The sequence below is a fragment of the Nomascus leucogenys genome, chromosome 7b (assembly GCF_006542625.1).
Source record: "Nomascus leucogenys isolate Asia chromosome 7b, Asia_NLE_v1, whole genome shotgun sequence".
Lineage (NCBI taxonomy): Eukaryota > Metazoa > Chordata > Mammalia > Primates > Hylobatidae > Nomascus > Nomascus leucogenys.
Window position 1 is genome coordinate 47,556,594 of NC_044387.1, and position 10,244 is coordinate 47,566,837.

The 10,244-nt window shown below is 47.1% G+C and overlaps 1 gene segment (V, D, J or C); it reads right to left on the reverse strand.

Annotated features, from left to right (window-relative positions):
• Window positions 1–4,910: 4,910 nt before the first annotated feature.
• LOC101178711 lies at window positions 4,911–8,558 on the reverse strand. The segment is given in 4 exon segments: window positions 4,911–4,919; window positions 6,118–6,162; window positions 8,051–8,385; window positions 8,510–8,558. Coding segments are annotated over 4 exon segments (435 nt in total).
• Between the last annotated feature and the right edge of the window lie 1,686 nt (window positions 8,559–10,244).

Genomic DNA, 10,244 nt, shown 5'->3' on the forward strand with positions numbered 1-10,244 from the left:
GTCAGATCTAGTTGTTTGAGGAAAATCAGGTGTTGTTTGAAGAACTGACAACAGAAGGCACACCTGAGCTAGACTTGGTAAAAGTCACCAGCCAAGATGACTGTACAAACCCAGAGAACAGAAGGGAGATTTTTGCTCACTTCCTATCCTCATCCTCAGGCTGCAGCCCAGACAGGTGCAGAATCCCTGCACTCGCCGAGGCATCTTTAGATCCAGAGCAGCAGCTGGGGACTCCAGAGCCCTGGTGCTTATTTGAGTCTGAGTAGCATTCTCAGGAGAAACTGGGGAGGGATCCCTGGCTTTTGCTGGGACCAGAGTATTGAGAAGTCATCAACACTGAAGCACTGAAGCCACTGCTCAGGGTGCAGGTGAGTCTGGCAGATGCTCCTGGGGATGCAGAGAGGGAGGGCAGCTGAATCAGCACAGGCTGGGAAAGGGAACCTACAGACAGATAGTTATAGGTGCTGGGACAGTGACCAGGGTTAAGCTGTTTGGGGATATGAGCCAGAGGAGGATGACACAGGCTCAGGACCTGACCCTGGACATCGAAAGACTGTTCCTACCTGTGCAGTGAGAGAGGAACATGAGGAGGGATCCAGGCCCAGGTGGACATGGCCCTCCTGAAATCTGAGTGCTGTGCTGGGCTGCAGAGGCCTTTGTTATCTTTTCCACATGCCTGGTGGGGAGGGGCTGTTCATATAAATTTGTTTGATCCACTGGCGATCTCTGATCCACCCTGAGGATCAGCTGAGGTCTGAGCTTGGTTCTTTAGACAGAGGGTCTGAGAGGTGAGTTTGCTCCATGGGAGGGACCAAGGAGGAAGCAGCTGCTGGGACCTTCCACAGACCTGTGAGCAGGAGACTCTGCCCAGCTCCAGAGGACACAGCTGCTGAGTCCCCAGCAGCAAACACAGGCTTTGCTGCCCTAGCCCTGGGGAGATTGGGGGGTGGCACAGCTGCAGTTGCTCCCGTGCAGATCCTGAGACAGACCCGCAGTGCCCTCTGCTGCTCGCTGGCCACCCTGCAGTCTCTCAGTGGGAATTGTGTGAGTGGAGTCAGCTGAGAGCCAGGCCACTGTCAGGCCACAGAATCTGTGAGTCAAGACTCTGGCTCTGCCCCATGCTACTGATAGGAATAAAAATCCTTTGCTCATGAGGTTTTTCTGGATTTCCAAGAGAAGCCCCTGTGGGAAATCTGATGACCATCCAATGTGAGGAGGTTGCAGGGAGCGGGGAATGCAGACGGCTCAGGAAGCCAAGACCTGAACAGCTCCTTCCACAGGGGCCAGGGAAGGAGGCAGCTGATGGTTGGATATTGTAAATGGGAAAATGTCTCACATTTCTGGCCTCCATCCTGGATGATTTTGCTCTTAGGCCACACATGTTGCTGCCTCTCCTGCCACACAAGATGTTTCCCCTGAGACCCCAATGCCATGGATGGAGGATCAGCACAGCCTGAGCCATGGACCCTGAGAGATGAGTGTGGTGTCTGCTTTGCATGGTGCAAAGGGACATGCTTTAGTCCATTCCGGAAGCATTAGGAAAAGACCAGGACAAAGCAGCAGTGAGACAGGCATGAGGATGTCAAGGTGAAACCATGGAAGGCCACTGTGGTGAAGCAGAGGACGGAGAACAGGAGCGGTGAAGGCGTCCCCAGGGGCAACACCAGGTTTTGTCCACTGAGATACAAATTTACTTGTTCAGGTCACCTTAGTCCCCTGGATCTTCATGAAGTGAAAAATCACTGAAGTCTTTGTGCTTTCTGACATTCTGGGCCTCTCTTCCTTCATCTTCCTTTGCTGCCCCAGCTTGAAGAGGGTCTGCAATGCCACATTCACCGAGGAGCTCTGAGGTGGTGTGGTCCTCCCTGCATGGACATTTTCCATCAGAGGCTGAGACTTGATTCTCTCCTCCTGAGGTAGATCAAGTGCTGAGCGCCTCTTCTCAAATGCAGCTCACTCCCCGGCTCACTGAATGAGAGACTGTTATCTAGATGTGTTTCTCTTATTTCCACCCAGTGACCCTCTTGTTAAAACAATACATATCTCCTTTGTTTAAGGGGCAGCGGTGGCCGCAGGTGCTCCTCATGCTTGAAGGAATGGGAGGGGAGTGTCCACATTGGCCTTCACCTCTGATCAAGACTGAAGAGAACGACAAAGATAATAAGGAGGATCACATTCCTCATGTGGAGGAATTCTACTTTAAAACGTCAATGAGTGAAGAGGCCCTCGTCCTTGGATAAATTTATAGTCAAAGATTTCGCCCCTGTTCACTTCCATTACACCAACAATGAGGATGTGATTTTTAGACACACGTGCACACAACTTTCATGTCATTGCAGTTTTGAAATTGAAATAACAACACAGACTGGAAATTAAACCATTTATATTTCCACCGCTATTCCAGCAAGTGCAGAAGAAATCCAGGCCATTTTGGAATTATGACGTGGTCAATAGCACCTTTATTCTTGTATATGTTCAGAAGTGACATGAGGAATGGATTCTGTGTGATCCAGGACCTGTTCTTTGACACAAAGGTCAGCACTGTGGTCACTGAGTTTCCAAAGCTACCCACAGAGATGAACTTTGCTGCAGAATTAATTTTACCATAGAAGCATGCTGTATTTCTCTGTTTTACCTGCTATATTTAAATCTTAATCTAATTAAACAGCATTCTCCATTAAGCTATGACAACAGGTGGGATTTGTGAGGGTGCAGGCTTTAGTGTCCTATGAACATTAGTGAACGTGTCGCATCTAAATACAAAGTAGACATCAGAAGTGAGCACTAACCTCCTGGTACCTGGAGTCTATTGACTCTATGAACTAGTGGATGAGAACATTACGTCATGCCAGCCCCACCTCCATTGCTTCAGTTTCTTGTTTTCTTTGCCACCACGCTCCTCCTTAACAACGAGGTCTTTAATTCTCAGCACTACATTTGTCAGCCTGCTGTGGGCAAGGCCAGCCCTGCTGCTGTCCCTGCTGTGGACACTGAAGGGAGGACAGAAGTCTCCCTGTGCCAACAGGGGGGTCTCTGAGCCAAGGAAAAGACATTGGGGAGGGTGGCAGTTCAGCTCAGGCATAGACTGAACCAGACCCTTCATTGCAGCCTACCTTCTGGGTGTGATTGAACCTCAGCATCGTATATACATTAGTGGTAAAATTCCTCTCAGACCCTTGCAATTGTATGGTTGCATTCAATTAAGTTTTTAAAATACTTTGTGTTTATTTGATGACAATCTGGGTGAGAGTTTTATACACGGATATTTACTTTTTGTAATAGTAGAAATACATGTTGTTAACATTAATAAAATAAACACCATACGCTAGCACCTGCAGAGAGTGTATTTGTGTTACATTTCCCCATCTTCCTGTGCAATTCTGAGAGTCAGTATAGTACCAGATCACAGAGTAATAGCCTCATCCTCAGGTTGCAGCCCAGAGATGGGTAAAAGCTCTGCATTATCCAGCACATTTTTGGATCCAGAGAAGTGGCTGAGGAACCTGAAGCCCTGATACATATTTTAGTCCGAGTAGGAGGTCAGGAGATAGCTGGGAGGGCTCGCTGGCTTCTGCTGATGATAGTGTATTGCATAGATACCAATATTGAGGCCTCTGTGCAGGGTGCAGAAGTCTGGCTGGTGCTCCCAGAGATGGAGAGAGGGAGGGCGGCTGAGTGGGAAGAGGGAACAGTCTGGGAGAGAGAACCTGGAAACACAGACACTCTAGGGTTCTGAGTGTCTCTGCAGTGAGAGAGGAGCACAAGGAGAAGAGGAGCCCAGGCCATGGTGGACATAGGCTTCTGTGGCCCCACCCACGTGGACCTGGGTTGCCTCAGGCCTCTCTTATCCCTGGCCCATTGGTCCCCCAAAGAAGGGGATGCGTATGCAAATGTGTTTCCATGCAATCTCTCTCTCTCCTCCATGTATTCAGAGTCTGAGGCCTGGGGACGAGTAAGTGCAGCAATCAGCAAGCCTCCTGTTTACCTGAGGGGAAGGACCTGGGAGGAGGCAGAAGCTAAGGCCACGGCTCTAGCAGGCCCCAAGGAACTGAGTTCTGCCAATAACCACGGGGACTTGGATGCAGATTTTTCTCAGTCAAGCTTTAGGTGAGCCTGCAGCTCCAGTTGGCATCCTGACTGCAGCCTTGTGACACTGGAGCAAGAGAACTCAACGAAGCCACACCCAGACTCCTGACTCACAGGAACTGTGAAGTGATAAATTTGGGTTGTTTTAAGCCGCTATGTTGGTCATATTGTTGCACAGTAATAGATAACGAATATGCTAACTATAATCTAGTATTGACTTATTGGTGCTTAATCTTAAGATTTTTTATTTATCCTGAATGATTTCTAACCAATAAACTATGTAATTTGCCAATTTAAAAAATTCATTAGAAAGTAATAACTGTGAATATAAAAGTGCCATAAGAGGAATGAATTTAGAAACTCTCACTATTTGAGGCATTTAGAAAAACAAAATGTTAACATGTATATAAAGAGAATATTATATTGAATCTTCACATACTTATCACCAAGATTAAATAAGTATAAATAATTTGACAAATCTCCTTTATTGTAATCTTTATTTTTATTTTTGGCTCTTTATTCAGGAGGCCCTTGGGATTGGACCAAAGCCCCCAGCCTGTATCACATTATGCTGTCACTATCTGACCAGTCCTAGGTCTCCAAGCAAACACAGAAACTCCTAACAGGTAGGGGAGTTCTTGGGGGCTTAGAGGAGCCTTCTCAGGAGCCATGGGCAAGGGCCAGACCTACTTTTTGGAGACATGAAGTTCTTTGTCCCACTGTGGTCTGCAATGTGCCTAGACTATGGCTTGCAAAGTTGGGTGTGTGCTTGTGGGACAATTTCCTCACCAGAGATTCAGGGGAGTGCCACAGCTCCTGGTGTTCTAGTGGACCTGTGAGGACAGGGTGAGAGTGGGCACTGTTGCAGGTGACATTAAGTGATGGCTGACATAACAGCATCAGACCCCTCAATTCTTAGGGAAGAGCTGACAGAGAAATGAATCCTTCAGCTGCTGTTGGTCACAGGCTATTACGATGAGTGATTGACAACCCAGGGAGGCAGAGGGCAGGTTTGTGTCTCAGTTTTCCCTGTGTCTGGAGCACTGTGCGGCTGTTCATGCTTTTGCCCAAAGTTGAACAGTAATAATCAGTCTCATCCTCAGGCTGAACCCGGAGATGGTCAAGGAGGCTCTGTTGCCTGAATGAGAGCTAGAGAACGGAGCCAGAATCCCTGAGGGTGGATTGGTGCTAACCCACGTGAGGAGTTTGGAGGCAGCACCAGGAAACTTGCAACCAGTCAGCACCATCGTATCCAGTGTTGTTGCTGTTCCCAGTGCAGGGGATGGTGACCATCTGACTCAGAGACCCTAATACCAAGGCTTCCTGGGTCAGCCCAGGTTGTGCCCAGGACCCAGAATAAAGAAGAGAAGGCCACAGGGAGGGTGATTCTGGAGTTCCAGCCAACAGCATAGCCTGGGCACCTGGGGAAGGGCAGAATGTTGGGGTTCAATCAGGCTGGTGGGAAAAATATTAAAGATAGTTATAGTAATAGTCAAAAGCTCTCTTGAAAGGCCTGAGAGTTTCCATAGCTTCAGATTGCTCTGCTGAAGGCAGTCAGGGTCTCTTTGCAGGAGCCAAAAAGATTAGGGCACCAGTACAAAGGAATGTGGGAAGTTGATCTTACTAACCTGCTTACTTACATGGGTTTAAGACTAACCTTTGTCCTACCGCCGGTACTTTACTGCCTCCTACCGTCGGCAGAAGCTTATTACCCGCAAATGGTGTTTGCTTTAGGCCTCCTCAGAACCTGGCCTTTAATCTTTACCCTCTAGTGGTGTTTACTCACAACTTTTGTTAATTAGTCTTACTGAATAAATGCAAGCCTGACTAGCAGATCAGGGCCCAGTCGCAACTGTTTACAGGACTCAGCTTGGAGCCTGGAAGCAGCTGGGACCCTCAGCTGGACCCTGGCAGAACAGACTGTGCGTCAGTGTACTTTATTCCTCCGTCGCTGAATCACGGGTCTGCAGGAACAGACCCCCCGCAGCTAGTGCCCCTGTTAAAGGAGCGCTGCCCCAGCAGAGCTCCTACGTCCTCCTTGGGCCATGATCCTAGAATCTGAGGGGTCAGGCGTCTCTGCAGGGGGTAAGAAGAGTGAGGAGGAGAGGGGTCCAAGCCATGGCAGGGCACTACTGGGCTCTACCTTCTGAGATTTTCCGTGCAGACAGAACACCTCTAATTGCTTTTGTTCCTGCCCGTACCCTAGGGGAGGGAAGTGGCCTTCATACAAATCTATTCTTCCCCTGACTGTCTCAGCCCAAGCCTGTGCCCTAAGTCTGTCCTTTTAGGGTGTTTATTTGAAAAATGAAAGATGAGAAGAGCCTGGCCTGGCACTCCCCAGGGGCTGCAGGGAACACCAGGCAGTAGGGCCCACACTGGGAGCCAGATGGCTGCTTCCCGCTGAGAGCACACCCATCAGACCTTTGGAGGAGCTGCTGGATGGCACCCCTTGCTGTCCCAGGCAGCGATTGGCTGTGGCTCTGGTTCACTTCAACTTCATTCCAGGATGTAGGCGGGCAAACCAAATTCTCCTGAGACCCCTGATGACATAATGTCAGAGAGACAGGAGAACTTGGAAAAGCACCAGCCAGTCTCCCGCCTCCTGCTCAGAAATGACCCATGTCCTGTCTATTCATCTCATTGGCCAAAGTTAGTCACATGACCAAGCCTGAGGACAGCAGGGTGAGAAGGCACAACATGCATTTCCAACAAAGAGGGGTGTTGCCCGTTATAAGTTAGAGTTTTACTTTATTCCCATTTTGAAGGGAAACAGAGGTAAAGTTGTGCTAAGTAAATTGTCCAAGTCAGCACCGTCCAGTAAGATCTTCTGCCATGATGGGAACGTCCTGCGTCTGCACTCTCTGGCATGGGAACCACGGGTCACATGAGTTAATGACGTAATTGAAACACAGCCTGTGGGACTGAGAAATATAATTTTTAATCTTATTCAAGTAATTTAAATTTAAACATCCACATGCAGTTAGTGGGGGTGTACTGGACACTGTAGGTTCGAGGGTAAAAAAGTAGAGGTGGAACCAAATTTGATCCAGCCCTATGGGAAAAGGAAGGACATCATTGTCCACTCAGCTCTGTGACTGCTCTTGTTTGTTGTCTCATATATTCTAAAATCTAAACTCCGAGGGTACAAGAACTTGTGTTAGATTGTTATTCATCTTTGTTATCCTATGCTTGAAAAGTACTCCCTGGAAGAATAAAGATGGGGGTCTATATATTTTCATGAACTTTCTGTAAAAATTTAAAGTATTTATGGGACGTCTGGTTTGCCAAAATTTAAACTGCACAGTGAGTGAGAGAAGATTCCATTTGAATAGGTAATGGGTTTTCTGACCCCATTTTGCATAGAACATTATCCATCCATGGAAACTGTAATTTGAGTTCTAGGCACCTGTTTTCCTACCAGATGGGAAAGCAGAAGCAGAGAGCTAATGCCTCCAGCCTCATGCGCAGCTGAATGGTACAAATGGGATTCCTTGCCAAAGCCTTCTTGATAGATGCAGCTTTTCCACATTCTCCTGTTCTCAAACTAGTGTGACCCCTCCCTGGACATATACAGAAATAGTGATATATTATTTTTATCATAACAGCGAGCAGGTTGCTACTGGCGTCTGACTTGTGGATACAAAAGATGTTTCTAAATGAACTGTAATGCAGAGAGCTTCCCTCATCACAAGGAATGATCCACCCCACAGTGTCAATAGCGCCGACGTTTAGAAACATAGCTTTGAACTACGTGTGTTCCATGCAGTGATCACAAAGGGATTAGAGGATCACCCATCAAGACTTGGGAGAAAATGTTTGTGTTTTGGAAAGAAAATACAGGAACTATGAACAGAAAATTTTACCTCCAAAGTTCAAGCAGGAGATAGGAAAATGCAGCCTTCGCTGGTGGGGACAGGCTGAGGGCAGATCAAGGTAGGGACATTCTGGGGAGATTTTGTCTCACTTCCCCATGAGGCTGGAGCACTGTGTGATAACTGCTGCTGTCATAAGACTGACAGTAATAGTCAGCCTCGTCCTCAGACTTCAGCCCAGAGATGGTGAGAGAGGCAGAGTTGGAGGAGCTGTCGATGGAGCCAGAGAATGGATCAGGGACCCCAGAGGGTCTTTGGTCATCACTGTAGATCACAGTGGTGGGGGCACTTTCCGGGCGCTGCTGGTACCAGTGCACATAGTTGCTGGCAATGCTGCCACTGCTGCGGGTGCAGGAGATGGTGACCGTCTGCCCCGGAGACCCTGACACAGAATGGGGCTGAGTGAACACAACCTCAGCCCAAGACCCTGCAAGCAGGAGCAACACAGAGATCAGTGAGGACAGATCAGGGCTGGTTCCCAGGGAGAAGGCAGAGGTCATCATCCCAGGTGACATCCAGGAGCCCTCCCTGAATTCCCTGTAGGCAGCCACCTGTGCAGTGAGCGAGGAGGGTGAGGAGGAGTGGAGCCCAAGCCATGGTGGAGACGCCCCAGGCTCTGCTTCCTGAGCCACAGCCAGGAATGAGCCACCAGCCCTTCTTATCTTTCAGTATAATGCTCAGGGTGGGAAATCCCCATACAAATCTTCCCCATTTTAGAGGTGGTGCAAGCCCCACCTTCGACCTCAGTATGATCTTCAGCTGAGAAAAAGACTGTAGGAAGGGAAAGACCCAGAGAGGGCACAGAAACACCTGCCAGATGCAGGGGAAAACGGGCTCACATGTGCGGAGCTGGGGAGCTTGAGCAGGGGAGCAGGTGCTTAGGCCACAGCGCCATCTGGTGGATTCAGGAGACATGTGGACCGTGGGCCGGGGCTGGTGCTCAGGTCTCATGCCCCTCCCCACTGCTCCCCTCACAATTCCAGCCTTTTCAGATTTTTTTTTTCAGTTAGCAATGTGCATATAGTCTTCTTCCATGTCTTCTTGTGGCCTTATAACGCCGTTTTCTTGCAGAGTGACATCTCATTGTATGCATTATCAGGGCTTGTGTATCCCATTCACCTATTTAAGGACACATTTAATTCTTTTCATGTTTTGGCAATTGTGTTTCAAGCAGCTATAAACATTTCTGTGCAGGTTCTTGCGTGATACAAGTATCTCATGCAGGTAAATATCTAGGAATTTTGTTTCTGAATTGCATGTTAAGAATTTGTTTAACTTTGTCAGAAACTGCTAACCTGTTTTCAAAAGTGGCCGTAGCATTTTTCACTTCTCACAGCAATGCATGGATTCCTGTTGCTCCACATCCTGTAAATCATCTGCTGTTGTCAGTATATTGAATTTTAGGCTTTCTAATAGGAGCCTATTGTTGTCTTGGTATTTTAATTTGCAATACCCCTGATGTATAATAAATATTTTGATAAATGTTTATTTATAAATATTTATTGATGATATAAATATAATTATAAATATATAACATAAATACAAATAAGACATGTATAAATCATTCATATATTATATAATGTATAATATTAATATGTATATTATATATAATAATAATATAAATCAAATAAATTCCCCCAGAGATAAAAATATATTTTTATGCCTCTTTAAACATCTAATTACTTTTATGCACTCTGGATTATTTTAATATTATGTTGCAGATTTCTGATTTATGGTCTTTCTTTTAATGCTACTATGATTTGTCCTGTACTGTTGTGTCCTTTCAGCTTGATCCTTCAGAGGATTGCTTTTCATTCTTTTTAACAGTTGTTCTACGGGATCCTCCACGCTCTGTCTAGTTTAGACTTCCTGCCCGTTCAGCCGCTGGGTTCATTAGGCTTTTTCCACTCTGGTGGGTGAAAACTCAGAAGTCTCTGTTTCATCTGAGCTCTAGTCATTTATTGGGTTACTACCCACCAATGGAAGTTAATTCTTTGATAGCAGTTTTTTACTTACTTTATGAGGTTTAATTCTATTTATATTTCTTAAGATGCATCTGAAGGCAAGGGGACCCTATGCACATATGTGGGGCCCTTTCTCTGCCTGGCTCCCTCTTCTCTCTTACTCTGCTGCTGATATACCAACCATTTCAGTTGTAAGATTTGAAATCAGTGCAGCGAGACCAGCCTGTTCTTACGGCTTGAGGTGTAGTCTGGGAATTGCTTCAGGCAGAACACCAGGGTGATCACAGGGCTGGCCTCAGTCTCGCTCTATCTCCAGGATCAC